At 37.7% G+C, this 16,675-nt stretch overlaps 1 protein-coding gene across 2 annotated transcripts; it reads right to left on the reverse strand.

The window, feature by feature from the left end:
- Positions 1-1,580: 1,580 nt before the first annotated feature.
- On the reverse strand, positions 1,581-6,231 carry LOC134842073 (uncharacterized). Of its 2 annotated transcripts, none has more exons than XM_063858231.1 (3): positions 6,071-6,231; positions 2,691-2,964; positions 1,581-2,228 (listed from the first exon to the last, which is right to left on the reverse strand). In XM_063858231.1, exons 1-3 carry the CDS (start codon positions 6,093-6,095, stop codon positions 1,793-1,795), a joined length of 735 nt encoding a protein of 244 aa, XP_063714301.1. In that variant the 5' UTR covers positions 6,096-6,231; the 3' UTR covers positions 1,581-1,792. The 2 variants fall into 2 exon arrangements, with proteins under 2 accessions (XP_063714301.1, XP_063714300.1); XM_063858230.1 differs by having other exon boundaries at positions 2,691-2,967; positions 6,071-6,230.
- Positions 6,232-16,675: the final 10,444 nt, after the last annotated feature.

Raw genomic sequence — 16,675 nt, forward strand, 5'->3', positions numbered from 1 at the left:
TTTTGCGATAAAAATTCATAACAAGATCATAACTAAAAACAAAATTAACAAAGATTTGTATTTGTAAATAATACAATGCAATATATAGACTACATACAGCGCACAGACGGGCAGCAAGGAACTTGACAACCCAAACACACTCTAACTACGGAATGGCAAAACACACCCGATATGCTGCCTACAGTCACTACACTCAAAGGATTTAAAGTACGACTTGGCATCGCAACAAAGGAGACAATTGAAACAGAACAATGGCCATCTCCATGTTCAAGTATACGTACAGATCCAAGTCACCAGGCACTTCATCCAAAGTCAAACTACATGCCACAACCGAACGAGATTGGAGCATTGCTATTCAATGATAAACCAAATCAACACTCATCACAACCGATCAGATATCGAAACGATCGTGATAACAATCCTTCTTCCTAGTCGGATGAAAAAATATGCTCGCTACTTTTAAAGAAAGACACCGTCATCCATCCTCCACTACAGTAGAACACTGAAGAACTAAAACTCTGTAAACCCCGGATGGGTGGAACCAGATCTAAACTACAATTTATTATTGGATATTATTCTGATATTTTATCTCTAAAAAATATTGAATACAAACCAATCATATTCCATCAAACTAACAACATACTTATTTGTAAGTGCTGAAACTACTTGTAGTTTCAGCACCAGAGCAATTTGAATTAAACTTAGAATACAGTTGTTCTCATTCTGGAAACTAACTTGCATAAACCGGTGTACACTAGATCTATTGAGACTAGGAGATATAAGAGTAAGATTTAGATTGGCGTGAGACTAAGAAGTTGCACGAATCTATCCGACCGAAATTAAGATAGCGTGACGAGCAGACGGTGTACCTTATCAGAAATTACTCTATGAGTTTACCAAGTAAACAATTAAACTCAAAAGGACCACACAAAAACTCATAAAGTCTCGTTGAATTTTCAAAGAGAAACATTAAGTTTTTTCAAGAAGGACAAAAAGTTTGACGCAGAAAAATTGGTAATATCAATTCAATTGCAAATAAAAACAACGCTCGTTATTGGTTTAAGTGATTGAGCCGGTTCCGTTCGTGATTTGCGCCATTTTTTAAATTTTTTTTTGAAAATCCGCCCCCCTCCCCGAAAAATTCTTAGATCTGCGCCTGGTATAATAGAGTTTGCAACTTTAAAAGGATAGAATCTCTAAATCTGCTAATTACGAGGAAAATTATTGGTTTAAGTGATTGAGCCGGTTCCGTTCGTGATTTGCGCCATTTTTTAAATTTTTTTTTTGAAAATCCGCCCCCCTCCCCGAAAAATTCTTAGATCTGCGCATGGTATAATAGAGTTTGCAACTTTAAAAGGATAGAATCTCTAAATCTGCTAATTTCGAGGAAAATTATTGGTTTAAGTGATTGAGCCGGTTCCGTTCGTGATTTGCGCCATTTTTTTAATTTTTTTTTTGAAAATCCGCCCCCCTCCCCAAAAAATTCTTAGATCTGCGCCTGGTATAATAGAGTTTGCAACTTTAAAAGGATATAATCTCTAAATCTGCTAATTACGAGGAAAATTAAAAAAAAAACTAAATACAAATAAAAACATAGTCTGATTATTTATTCATATCTGCATTGATTACTGATAACAGTTAGAAATACTAGATTCCATGCATTTTAGTAAATCCAATACAATCAAAGTTCCCATAACCAGGCCACACTTGATCTTGGATCTTTTTTATTGAGTCCTTTTCATCAGTCCCACAAAGTCGAAGTAAGAAATGCGATTTTTGTTTCTAATTCATTCTAATCTTCACTATTTGCTTCATCGGTTTTGTTTGAATTCTTCTCTGAGTCATGGTCGCCGTTACCATTGTTTCCTCCGCCTTCGTTACCACTGTTCTGATCTTCCTCATCGTCTTCATCTTCATCGTCTTCATCTTCATCGTCTTCATCTTCATCGTCATCATCTTCATCTTCTTCATCTTCTTCATCTTCGTCTTCATCATTATCGCCATTCTTGGTTTGTTCACCACTACTTCCCTTTTCACCTTCTCCTTCAACAACTTGTGAATCTCCAGTGATAGTTCTGTTCAGGCTTTCCTCAAGACTCTCAGTGTCATTGTTTCCTGCTTCATTTTCAGCCACATCTACTTCAGGCATGTTTTGCAAGTTACCTGCGACAGCTCCAGCGTTTTCCATGTTATCCGCCATTCCTCCAATGTTTCTATTTCCTTTTGACCTTTAAGCAATGAATTTACAATATTAGCCTACATGCAAAAGGCAAAAAAAAATAAGTTAACTATATAGAGTTTTTTTTGGCGCAGGCTCCGGACGAGGTGAACTATCACCCCTAAACCAATTTAAGAGGGAGATTGTTAACTTTTGATTAAAAGTAAAAGCGTTCAGCCAATCAGATTTGAGTATAGTATATGCAAAACTTAAGGCTTGAATTTGCCATTTAATTTTAGGTGGAGATTGTTCACTTGGTCTATAAGGGGGGGGGGATTGTTCACATGGGTCCAGGCTCCCATCCAAAGCTAGAAATTTTTTACCCAATAGCGTTTGCAATGAGTAACAGAGTTGGTCGCTGTCATAGCTGTCATAAAAAAGCTGTCATAAAATGGCATCTTAAAAATGATCATCAGCCCCTATATCTCTACTTCGGCTACTGATGAGACGAATATTGTTTTACATTGCCTACCCGCTTTGTCCTGCTCCTCCCCCTGCTCCTTGTGAGAGGTTATCACTCACAACGTCGTGCGCTGTTGTGAAGGAGTCTTCATTTTTAGCAGCCGATGCTCCTGTCTTTGGCATCATCTCACTGTTTTCCCCTGTCGAAGAGTTTTCTCCGCCTAGCTTTTCGTCTTTCTGGATGTCTCCAAACATGAGCAACTCCTGCGCGGGTGAGTTCCCATCTGGAAGCGGCACAATTGATGAGAACGTCCTTGGTGTCCAACAAGTAAAAAGGAAAACACCTGCTGCAAAAAGTGAAGTGAACAACTAACAGCCAGCCTTGAACACATTAGTCATAGTGAAAAAAAAATTTCATAACAAAAAATAGAAATAAAACTTCAAAAAAATTCAATTAATTAAAAAGTTGTCAACTTTATGCGATGGAGAGTGGTGAAAATTTTAAATGAAATTTTTGGACAAAAATGAAGTTCGCTTTTTGCACTTAGTCTGAAAACAAAAAATCTTGAAACTGTTTTTCGTGGCCCTGCTGAAACACCAAAATTTTTCGTTGCAATTTTTTCTTATGAAAAATGACTTAAAAGGGTATATCGCATCTCAACTTTATCTTGCGGTTGGTTGCGGATAACGATTTTTGCGGATAAAGTTGCGGATTCCGCTCACAATTTGCAGCTGCGGCTTTCACGACAGGTTGAATTTACTAAATAGACAAACATAGTTGCCTGTTTTTGAAGCAATTTTGACCAAAATATTGTTTTAGCTATTTGTTTGTGGAATCCAAAACAGAAAAGAAGATCAAAGAAAAGTAGCTATGCTGCGGATTCTGCAACAATTCAATTTTAAGCCTGTTCCGGAATCCACCTACAAACAAAAAAAATACACAGTTTGGCCTCGTGATGCTTTGATGGACATCACAAAAATTGAGAAGCTTATTTGCTCCACAAAAAGTACAAAAAAATTTATACAATTTTCATATAACGTTTTCAATTTTTTTTCCTTGTTTCTATTATTTTAAGATTTGCGATTGAGTTAAAAATACGAAAAAAATATATATGAACTCAAAACTTTGGTGAAAACAATAGAAAATTTTTCCAGTCAGTATAACAAGTTTTTGAGCAGAGAAAATTTTTTGCTATTTCAAATCAAAAACATCCAAAACGGCGACGAGCTCATCTATGCGTAAAAAATGATGAATAATCAAATGACACTTTTGAAGCTCGTGACCTAAGTTTATTTCTTGCTGGCTCACTGGTATGAATCCAGTTATAACAGTATTTAATACTACGCCTTTCCATTTTGTCTCATTAAAAGGACCAGGTATTTTCCCATTTTTAATGCTCCCAAAAAATTAGAAGACTGCTCGTATCAAGGCAAAGCCCTGAATTTTCCGACTGCCTTTTAAGGTTTATGGAGCAGTAATAACATTAAAAAAGGAATTGAAATAACAAAAAATGAAATTTTTTTTTTCTAAAATTTGAAATTTTTATGAAAATCATCACCCCACACGCCATATAAAGTACAAAAATATAGATTTTGCTCCTTGTAACAAATAAATTATGGCAAATAAGCTTCTTTCAACCAATTTGGAACAATTTCTGAGACGGATTAACTCTCCGCTTACGAGTTAATAGCGCGAAATATATCGCGCATTAATTGTCCCAAATTGGCCAAAATGGCAATCTTTAAACCCCCATAATTTTACGAAAAAAGATCACAGGTGAAATATCTTTTCAAATTTAAGCTCACGAAAACAATATCTTTTGAATGATATAAAAAAATTCCGTCAAAAATGGCTAGTTAAAAAGTCGAAATTTGTCTGAAGAAAAAAACCCACCCCGAGCACAAATATTCCGTTACTTTCGTATCGAAAGTCGGAACAATAAAATAACCGAGGCAGTCTTAAGTAGTCTTTGTCTTAAATTCAACAAGATTACTCGTATCAGGGCGAAGCCCTGAATGTTCCGACTGCCTTTTAAGGTTTATGGAGCAGCAGTAATAACATAAAAAAATAAAATGAAAATTTTTTTTTTCAAAATTTGAAAATTTTGGTGAAAATCATCACCCCACACGCCATATAAAGTACAAAAAGATAGATTTCGTTCCTTGCAACAAATCAATTAGGGCAAATAAGCTTCGTTCAACCAATTTGGAACGATTTATAAGACGGATTAAATCTCCGCTTACGCGTTAGTAGCGCGTATTATATCGCTTGTTAATTGTCCCAAATTGGTCAAAATTGCCAAAATGGCAATCTTTAAACCCTCATAACTTTACGAAAAATTATCACAGATGAAATATCTTTCCAAATTTAAGTTCAGGACAACAATGGCTTTCGAATGATAGAAAAAAATTCCGTCAAAAATGGCTAGTTAAAAAGTCGAAATTTGTCTGAAGAAAAAAAAAATCCACCCCGAGCACAAATATTCCGTCACTTTCGTATCGAAAGTCGGAACAATTATAGAGTTAACAGAACTATAAAGGCGGGATGGGATGTATTGCCGCTGCCACGTTATGGAACGAAACTTATCGCGCATTACTTGTCTTCAATTGGTTATTTTCAGTCCCCTATAACATCATTGAAGGCAATAACAACTAGAAATAATTACAATCTTTGAGCTCACATCAATACAATTCAGATGGTTTAAGAACTTCCGCTAAAATTGGCTAGTTAAAATATCAAAATTGACCTGAAAAAAAAACCAAGTTCAAATATTCGGTCACTTTCTTTGAAATTGAGTTAAAACAGGGCAAGATGCAATTGAAAAATGTTTTCTGAGTAGAGATGTGGCCCATAAATTTTAGAACTGAAGTACACATCAGCTCTGATGTAGAAAGAAGGCGTTTTATAAGAAACTTACACACATGATTATTTTTACAAACAGGCTTGGGCTCTCTCAAGATTGATTTCTCGTCTCCTTTATAAAAAAAAGTTGTTAGCAGAGGTTGTATATTTATTTTATTGTTTTTTTTCCTTTTTTAAAACTGTTTTTACAATTAAACTTAGTAGACAATTTTGATCGCTGCTAATATCAATTTTTTTTCATGCCAAATCAACGTGAACGAAAAATTTAATTGTGAGATGAAATTGAATGATCGGAAAGAAATTGAAACTTTGTTATTTTCCAGAAATTTTGAGAAATCAGATACAAAGTCAGATACAAAACGATACAAAATTACAACTTGCAAAGAGCTATGGTGTAAGTTTTCTCAAAAAAGTTCAAAAAGAAAGTTATTAAGTTCTGATTAATTGTTTTTCTACAAATTGTTCAACTTCAACCACTGCTGTTAGATTGTTTCCTCAGAAGATAGTGTCTTAAAATTATATAAATGTGTCAGAAAATGTGTCCCCTTAAATTAAAAGCGGCTTATTTAACTGGGCGAAAAACTTACCGACAAAGAAGTTGGTCAAGTACATTATTTTATTGGAAACTAAACCTCAATTTAAAAATAATCCAAATCTCTGGTGAAAACTAAGCTTGAATAGTGAAACAATTAATTACATAGAAGAATTTTAGAGCTCAATCAAGCGTTTATGAACATATTGCAATCCCAAACTCAACGAACCATCTGACTGTAGTTGTTCCAGAGGAAAAAGCAAATTTAAAGTTTTTTTGGCGTACTAAATAAGCAAAATGGCAGTGAGTAAGATGGACATCACGCATCACTAAGGAAGCATGGAGTGATATATATTAGCTATCTTTTCGTTTTGCCTGTTTTTACAGAAGTATTACAATTATACTCCTTGTTCTAACTCAGGATTTCGCTTTTGGTTTTTTTGTGTTTTAATCACTTCACGAAGTGGAAAAGAACTATAAGCTAGTGACTTTTTATCGACTCTGACTAAACAAAGGAAGCTCGTAGCGATCAAGTGTATGATCATGTATTCTCATATTAAAAACCTTTTTGGCCGTGAATCGGATTACAAAAAAAATCAATTAAGATATTTCAGTGTCAAGAAAAACTGGTCGGAAATTTTGTTGTTTTCAGACCTCAGAGTGAGAAGTTGATCTCCTTCATACATGTAGTTTAGTCGCATTCGATTAAAAAAACCAATAGAAAAAATGAAAGATTTGTTTTTAGTAACATTTTGTTCTTTTTTAAATCAGTGTGGTAGGAAGATCTGAGCTACTTGTACAGTAATTGGGCATTCTAACTTGATATGAAGGAGCATTTATAAAAACTTTGGTATGATGGTAGATTGAACTTAATGGTCTGTGATGAAGTATTTCAAAAAGATTATGATTTTGACAACTTCGACTTTTTTCATATGCCCGAATGCTTTCGCTAGAGTTTGCCAGAAAGCTCTATTATCTGAAAGATGTCACCGACTTGAATTGAAAATTTGAAAAAAAAAATCTATTTCAAATGTATCTTTTTCATATGTATCTTTTTGTGTTAATTTAGTTTGAAATACTGATAAATGGAGCTTGATTCAGCAGTTGTTCCAGAGGGGACCAAAACAAGTAACGATGTGCTTATACTTCAAATAGTTTCTTATTTTGTTCCTTAAAAATTCAACATACTTTAAGAGTAAGAACCACTGAAAACATCTTCAAATGCAGTCGGAACATTCTGTTGTCAGCTCAAAAGATGGTTGAGCCCGTGCCCCGGTTAAAAATATCAAACTGAACCCTTTTTGAAAAATGTTATCCTTCTCAACTATAGAAACTCTGTTTAGAATGGATCTGACCGCGGTGTAAAGAGTTCAACCAGATGCGAAATATCGACACCACATACCTCCCAGCCTATGCTGCATGCACTCAAATCCCCGCAAACATCATGGTCAGTTTTCCGCGCGATAGTGCGTGTAGATTATACGAATCACTTCTGCAACACCATTGTGCACAAGCAGAAGAGTCACTTTCAGACTAACCTCCCATAAGGCCAAAACCAAAAACTCAACAGCCGTTGTTCACTGTCAGCTCAGCCAATTTTTTTGGCAGCAAACTGTGAACCCCAACGTCGTTCCGACTAAGCCCTCAACAATGGGACTCCGTCCTATCAATCATTTTATCACGCAAACAATGATGATTCATCCGTTCTCCAGGGGAGGAGCAACATTTTTTATCGGACATCCCAACACATTAACCAAAGCTAACGACCAAAAGCCGTTGGTTGCATCTCAATTGTTCGAGTACAAAAAACCGACCAACAGTTGCGACAAAAAACGAGCCAATTATCAGAAAGATTTGGCTAAAATCTTATCATTGTGCCATGAAGGTCCCCCTGCTAAAATGGAAGTTATCCTGATTTGAATGTTACCCTTTCAGTGGCCTGATTGACATGACCAATACAAAAGACCGTTTGACTTGCATTCCATGATATCAAACTGATATATCTCAAAACCGTTGTATCAGAATGAATTCTCGGATTTTGCCAACAGTGGTAATTTGTACTCTAAGAATCCTTGCGAGAAATCTTTGTCAGCCAGAGACAATTGTGAGCGCTCATGTGGAAAAGCTATAGAATTTCCCTTCCTTGAAAACGCACAACCCGCGAAGCATCATCGTAGCGTCGTGCATATTTAGTCTTATCGCCGTTTTGAATTAGCTACTATTTGAACACGACTTGAAGATTACGATTGTCTTGAGTCAGGTTATTTCGAAACTGCCCCTCAACATGAAATGATTGGTCTCTCTACTAAAAAAAAGATCTTGGAAAAAATCAACCGTGTTGGATTTCATTGGCTGGCACCGCAACAAAGCAGACCCATATACACTTATGCGTGTCTGCCCAAAAATAGTAAACACTAAAAGAAGCTTGGAGAAAGGGTGTCCACAACACACCCTCCAAATTTTTTGCTGCAGTTGCTACAAAAGTCGAGAAGCCAAGAAATGCTTTGTGCCTCAAGTGCAAAAATATCATCTGCTGATTAATTGTGCAGTTTTTAAACAAAAGACTGCAAATCAACGAGCTCAATTCGCCGAAAAAAAAACAAGCAGTGTTTGGCTTGCTTGCAACCGGACGAAACGTTTATAAAGGGCTTGCAAGTACAGTAAGCCTGGTTGCGAAAGAACACATAACATCTTGCTGCATGGTGCTCAAAAACTTTTACATGCAAACTCGCTAAAAAAAGGGTAATAGTAACAGCAAACCAGCCAACCATCAAAGTCCCGCCTAATCGCCAAAATCAACTTCGTCCACCAATGTCGCCGAGTAGTCATCATTCAAAAAAATTCAATTGGAAGTTACTTCACGCACAGACTTGACTACTGCTCTTGCGATGAGCATTGTTGTTTTACTCACTCATTGGTCTCGGCAAGCCATGCTCAAAATCTAAATACACTTGTTAGTAAGTTAGATGTTCTGATTAAAGTCTTGAGTTCAACGGAAGATTTCCGAACCCTACAAGTCGAAGTGAACGTATATATACTGTTTACAATTGAAAGTTTGAGCGCTTATTTCGACAACATAGACGTTCCCATTTTGCAGTTCGCGCATTTGAGGACAGTTAAACTTAATGTTTGCAACAATGTCGACGTTGAGTTGAGAGGACTCTGGGGCAGTAAGTTTTTAAGCTATCAAGCCTCTCTACTATTTTCAAGTAGGAAATCAAATGTTTCATGTGACTGTCCGTATGCCCAATGGCTGCGTCCTCCGTGGCCGTTTTTTCGCCAAAGATGCTAGACCCACCATCAAAAAATTCAATATTGATATTGCTGTAAATGCAGAGCAAATGATGCCATTTCCACAGCTGATAATTGCACTCAGAAAACTCCTGTTTCAATCACGTTCCAATATGGCAGCCGTCATACTGTCGGAATTATTGGGACTAAAGACTATATCCAGTTTAAGTCTCTTCAAGAAATGTTAGAGAAAGATTTGAACCTCAATGAGCAGTACGTTTCGCACATTTTTGGCAATTTACACAAAGGTTACATCATCTTGTGACCCCTCACGCTTCACATAACCGCTCCGACCAAAATGACACCTTCCCAAAATTAAGCTTAAACAGTTCCGGCAAAGTTCAGCGCATTTTGCATGTTACATTCAATTTTCGTTGCAAGTCTCAAAATAGCTATGTCCTGTGTTCCCCGATATGATGCGTTTTTTCATGCGTTGTTACTTTACTTTATATAAATTGTTTCATGCGTTTTGTGTAACTTTCAGGAGCACAACTACGCAGTATCTGCCGACATCGAAGGAATGTAAAATAAGGTCGAATTATAAGATTGCAATACGCTTTTTCGCAGTTTTTGCGGAGCGAGTGCCCCATATTAGATGTGAGCGTGTTTCGAAAAACCAATAATATACTTGGAGCAGAAGATTCTCAGAATTACTTCAAGGAAGCTATTCACCGAATAGTCGTCGATAAACAGGGCTGTAATCCCAAATCCGCTTATGCTAAGTTTAATAGTTCTTACATGGATGACTACCCTGGCTACAACAAAATTGGGATTTAGCTGGTTTGATTTAGGTGGATTCAACTGATTTAAAATCGTTAGTAGTGTTCTGGATTTGACAATCAAAGTGAATTCAGTGCCAGTTACAGCAAAATACTTTTTGCCGCGTCGATTTTTCCGAAAATCGCTTTGCACGTTCTCGATCCAATTGAGACGGCATCATTCATACGTTTGTTGTGAGCATAGAAAATAAACGAGAACTGGACGAAACTGTTGAACAGCAACCTAACTTTTACATGTTCCACCCTGTCGTCCATGTTCCACCATGTCACTCCATTTACCGTGCGGGTGTTTTTCTTACTTGAAAATATTTGGCGATTGGGTGATCAGCAGTATGACCACTGCTGATTACTAACCATTAAACAAAGATAAAGCACGTGGTCGCATATGTATTAAGACTCTTGTCAGGACCTCGTTGTTTCAGAAACCCGAATAAGGCCATCCTTGATCTTTTGGAACTGGTTAACACATAAGAAAAACTAAAATAAACGCAATTGACTGCGGGAAAACACGTGAAAAATTCCAGACATATGTCGTAATTCAACGGACCGAACGGTTTGATTAGATCTACCGGCCGTACACAGCGGTTTTTGGCGACCGCCGTTCACACTTTTCGTCCAATAGTTTTGGATAGCAGAGACTGGCTTATTCGACATTTTTCGTTTTCTTCTTAATAAGTACGATCGTCAATGAGTCGACTACCTTTGTTCCGCCATCCATCTACAATTTGCTGTATCACGATTGAGACCTGCACTAAGAGCTATGCTGTAGAAAGTGAAAAACAAAAATCCTCATGAAATTGTTGTCTGACTTTCCCGTTTGGCGTTGAGGTTACCACCAGACAAACTCCAATTGCGAAGCCGATTTTTGTTGTTTTTTCTATCTTTCGTCGATGTTCATAAAACGTTGGGGTTTCCAATTTTCCAACAACCCGAGCAATTTGCATTGATTCACCTGGATTCATAAATGGCTGAAAACGATGGCTATTGATTGCTTTTTCTCTAGCCAAGATACACTCTCGGTAAATTTATCGGACAAGAGTACCAACTTTTTCGGAGCTCAAAAAGTCTTTCTTTAAAAGAAAAAGTGGAATGCAGAAGCTCCATTGAGTTTTCCGTCCGTACGTTTCATCCAAAACGTTTCTCACTCAAAACGTTACACAAGTGCGCAGTCTTAGGCAAACTTGACGTCGCTAACTGATGGCTAAGACAGAGTCGCCCGTTCGGCGAAACTTTGGACCGTTTCCAGAAACGATAACCGACGGTTCGGAATGTTTGCTTTTGTTCTCACTGCTTTGGGGGCGGATAATGATGATGCTACTTAGCATCAGGTCGAAGGAATGTGCACAATTGAAGGAAAGCAAGTTTATAGTACATATGGCAAAGATACGCCCCTAGTAGAAAGCAAAAACAAGTGCTCAGTACAGGGCCGCTTAAAACAAAGGTTAGCACACGCAATTTCTGATCCCCAACTTGACGGTTTGTGCCCCACCGGGTGGGGGTTTTCTAAGGAGAAAAAAATTAATAAACCTATGATGATAAGGTTAATTGAATATAAAAATAAGACGCGTGGAAAATCGGTTTGTAATGAAATTTGGCTCTTTTTCCTATCCCCCCACCTCCCACGACCATCAATTTTCTGGTGTAACGAGTAGTTTTACAAGGTTAAATACGAAGACTAAACGAGTTTGCCACATCCTAATAAGTCCGCATGTCAATTTTAATAATGATCGGACAATTTAAACAGTAATTTTACTATTAAAAATTGCAATTGGGGAGAAAGGAAAAAGAGCCATCAATTTTTTACTCCTTGGAAAACCCCCACCCGGTAAGACCCAAACCGTCAAGCTAGGGATCAGAAATTGCGTGTGCTAACCACTGTTTTAAGTGACCCTAATTTGAGCACTTGTATTTGCTTTCTACTAGGGGCGCATCTTAGTTATATGTACTATAAACTTGCTTTCCTATAATTGTTCACATTCTTTTGACCTGATGCTAAGTAGCATCATCATTATCCGCCCCCGAAGCAGTGAGAACCAAAACAAACATTCCGAACCGTCGGATATCGTTTCTGGAAACGGCCCTAAGTTTTGCCGAACAGGAGACTCTGTCCTAGCCATTAATTTGCGACGTCAAATTTGCGTAAGACCGCGCACTTGTGTAACGTTTTGAGTGGCTCTTTTTCCTTTCCCCCCACCTCACATGAGAATCAGTTTTATGGTCTAACGAGTGGTTTTACAAGGTTAATTAAGATGACCAAATATGTTTGTCATGGCCTAAATTATTTGCATGGCAATTTTCATGACAATCAGACAATGCAAACAATAATTTTAATTATAAAAAGTTTGAGGTGGGGGGGGGGAGGAAAAAGAGCCAGTAACGCATTCAGCTACAAAAACTGAAAAATTGGAAAATTTTAAATGTGGGGGAGGAGGGAGGGGGTGGAAAAGAGCTTGTACTTTTTTTCTACTTTGCTTATAATCGAATGATTATTCTGGCGTCAACAATTAGATACTGTTTTGTCTTGAAAGAGTTTACATCAGAAAGAGTTTGCAGCCCACTGTTTCTGTACTTTTGAAGGTACTTCAGTTAAAGTTCTATCGTTTTCATTTGAAAAAGGCCCATATGTTTGCTAAAAAAAATTAGTTTTTCAGTTGGTAACAGAGATCCGGGTTCTTTTCCAGCTTCCCACCCCCTCGTAAAAATAACAAAAAAGCTGTTCAAAAAGTTTCACTCGGCGTTTTACATGTAATGAAAATAAAATTTAACCACCTGTTCACGCTGATCCATTTTAATGCAATTTAAAACATAAAAGTAATTTTAAGCAGATTTCTCATAGAATGAGTTTCAGAATAAAATCAAAGGGGGTGGGAGGAACTGGAAAAGATCCGAGAACAGATGTTGCGCTCCCCTGGATAATATTTACAGGCGTTTTTAGTTAATGTTTGTCTGGCCTGTGAAAGGTTGCCGGCTCTTTTTCCTCCACCTCACCCCCACCCCGCCCCCTCTCACCTGCAATATTTCATAAGTAGAATTAGTGTTCACACTGTCCGATTGTCATGAAAATTGAAATACAGACTAATTAGGCTATGACAAATGTATTTGGTTCTCATAATGAACCTTTTAAAACCACTCTTTAGACCATAAAAATGCTGCTCGAGAGAGGTGGGGGGGGGAAGAGCCAGGTTGCCTCCGCCTAACGTGCAGATGGGCCCCCAATCTCTGACCTTTTTGAGAAGTTGAGGTGTAGCGCACTCACCATTCTTACTACATTCAATATAATACAAACAAAGACCACATATTTGATTGCCAGCGGACTACTATATTGGTATTCAGAGTAAAAAAAATTGTAGAACTGAAGATTATTACTATTTTTCGGCTCTTTTTCTTTTCCCCTTTCCAATGCTGTAACCAGGGGCTGTAGAAAGTTAAAATAGAAAATCATGTCGGAATTCTTGGGACTAAAGACTATATTCAGTTTAAGTCTCTTGAAGAAATGTTAGAGAAAGATTTGAACCTCAATGAGCAGTACGTTTCGCACCTCTGTGGCAGTTTACACAAAGATTACGTCATCTTATTAGCCGTCAAGCTTCACATAACCGCTCCTACCAAAATGATCACTTCCCAAACTTAAGCTCAAACAGTTCCGGCAAAGTTCAGCGCATTTTAAATGTTACGTCCAATTTTCATTGCAAGTCTCAAAATAGCTAAGTCCTGTTTTCCCCGATATGCTGCGTTTTTTCATGCGCTGTTACTTTACTTTATATAATTTGTTTCATGCAATTTGTGTAACTTTCAAGAGCACAAATACGAAGTATCTGCCGACATCGAAGGAATGTAAAATAAGGTCGAATTATAAGATTGCAATACACTTTTTCGCAGTTTTTGTGGAGGAAGTGCCCCATATTAGATGTGAGCGTGTTTCAAAAAACCAGAAATATACTTGGAGCAGAAGATTCTCAGAATTACTTCAATGAAGCTATTCGCCAAATAATCGTCGATAAATAGGGCTGTAATCCCAAATCCGCTTATGCTAAGTTTAATAGTTCTTACATGGATGACTACCCTGACTACATTAAAAATCGGGAATTAGCCGGTTCGATTTAGGTGGAATCAACTGAATTAAAATCGTTAGTAGTACACTGGATTTGATAATCAAAACGAATTCAGGGCCAGTTACACCAAAATACTTTTTGCCGCATCGACTTCTCCGGAAATCGCTTTGCACGTTTTCGATCCAATTGAGACGGCATCATTCATACGTTTGTTGTGAGCATAGAAAATAAACGAGAACTGGAAGAAACTGTTAAATTTTAAACTGGAAGAAAATCTAAATTTTACATGTTGCACCCTGTCGTCCATGTTCCACCCTGTCACTCCATTTACCGTTCGGGTGTTTTTCTTACTTGAAAAAATTTGGCAATTGGGTGATTAGCAGTAGGACCACTGCTGACTACTAAACATTAAAAAAAGATAAAGCACGTAGTCGCATATCTATTAAGACTCTTACCAGGACCTCGTCATTTCAGAAACCCGAATAAGGCCATCCTTGATCTTTTGGAACTGGTTACCACATAAGAAAAACTAAAATGTACGCAATTGACTGCAGGAAAACACGTGAAAAAGTCCAGATATATGTCGTAATTCGACGGACCGAGCGGTTCTGTTAGATCTACCGACCGTACACAACGTTTTTTTGTGACCACTGTTCACACTCTTCATCCAATAGTTTTGGATAGCAGAGACTGGCTTATTCGACATTTTTCGTTTTGTTCTTAATAAGTACGATCGTCAATGAGTCGACTACCTTTGTTCCGTCATCCATCTACAATTTGCTGTATCACGATTGAGACCTGCACTAAGAGCTATGCTGTAGAAAGTGAAATGCAAAAATCTTTATGAAATTGTTGTCTTACTTTCCCGTTTGGCGTTGAGATTACCACCAGACAAACTCCAACTGCGAAGCCGACTTTTGTTGTTTTTTTTTTCAAATTTTCAAAGTTTCCAACAACCCGAGCAATTTGCATTGATTTGGCTCAATCCCTGGACACAAGTTCATAAGTGATGGCTTTTGATTGCTTTTTCTCTAGCCAAAGTACACCCTCGGTATTTTAATCGGACAAGGGTACCAACTTTTTCGGAGCTCAAAAAAGTTCTTCTTTAAAAGAAAAAGTGGAATGCAGAAGCTCCATTCAGTTTTTCGTCCGTAAGTTTGATCCAAAACGTTTCTCACTCAAAACGTTACACAAGTGCGCAGTCTTACGCAAACTTGATGTCGCTACTTGATGGCTAAGACAGAGTCTCCTGCTCGGCAAAACTTAGGACCGTTTCCAGAAGCGATAACCGACGGTTCAAAATGTTTGTTTTTGATCTCACTGCTTCGGGGGCGGTAATGATGATGCTATTTAACATCAGGTCGAAAGAATTTGCACAATTAAAGAAAGCAAGTTTATAGTACAAATAGCAGAGATACGCCCCTAGTAGAAAGCAAGTACAAGTGCTCAATACAGGGTCGCCTAAAACAGTGGTTAGCACACGCAATTTCTGATCCCTAGCTGGACGGTTTGGGCCCCACCGGGTGGGGGTTTTCTAAGGAGTAAAATGCTAATAAACCTATGATGATAAGGTTAATTGAATATAAAAATAAGACCGGTGGCAAATCGACTTGTAATTAAATTTGGCTCTTTTTCCTTTTCCCCCACCTCCCACGACTATCAATTTTCTGTTGTACAAGGTGAATAGTTTTACAAGGTAAAATATGAAGACCAAATGAGTTTGCCACATCCTAATAAGTCCGCGTGTCAATTTTCATAATGATCGGACAATTTAAACAGTAATTTTACTAGTAAAAAATTGCAGGTGGGGGGAAAGGAAAAAGAGCCATTAATTTTTTACTCCTTAGAAAACCCCCACCCCGTGGGGCCCAAACCGTCAAGCTAGGGATCAGAAATTGCGTGTGCTAACCACTGTTTTAAGCGGCCCTGTAGTGAGCACTTGTATTTGCTTTCTACTAGGGGCATATCTTAGCTATATGTACTATAAACTTGCTTTCCTTTAAATATGCACATTTTTTCGACCTGATGCTAAGTAGCATCATCATTATCCGCCCCCGAAGCAGTGAGAACAAAAACAAACATTCCGAACCGTCAGTTATTGTTTCTGGAAACGGTCCTAAGTTTTGCCGGTTCTTTTCCAGTTCCCCCCTTTCAAAATACCGAGTTTTTTGTTTGCTTAACGATTTTTTTACGGCTAAATGCGTGATGTTACGCTGTAAAGTATGAAAAACAAATTTGTTCAGAATTGTCGATTTGTTCACCACGCCAAATTTTATTGCATTATGACAACGTTAAATAGACTTTTTAAAATTGAATTTGAAAGGGGGGAACTGGAAAAGAGCCGTTTCGCCGAGCAGGAGACTCTGTCTTAGCCATCAATTTGCGACGTCAAGTTTGCGTAAGACTGGCTCTTTTTCCTTTTTGAGTGGCTCTTTTTCCTCCCCCCCCCCCCCCCCCCCCCACCTCACATGAGCACCAATTTTATGGTCTAACGAGTGGTTTTACAAGGTTGATTATGAAGACCAAATATGTTTTTCA

Source organism: Symsagittifera roscoffensis, chromosome 3, assembly GCF_963678635.1.
Source record: "Symsagittifera roscoffensis chromosome 3, txSymRosc1.1, whole genome shotgun sequence".
NCBI lineage: Eukaryota > Metazoa > Xenacoelomorpha > Acoela > Convolutidae > Symsagittifera > Symsagittifera roscoffensis.

Coding starts and splice junctions, on each gene's coding strand:
- LOC134842073 (XM_063858230.1), bottom strand. CDS start 6,095: ATGTACTTGACCAACTTCTTTGTCG. Junction 2,968..6,070: donor CTTGACCAACTTCTTTGTCG/GTAAGTTTTTCG, acceptor CACTTTTTGCAG/CAGGTGTTTTCCTTTTTACT. Junction 2,229..2,690: donor GGAGGAGCAGGACAAAGCGG/GTAGGCAATGTA, acceptor CATTGCTTAAAG/GTCAAAAGGAAATAGAAACA.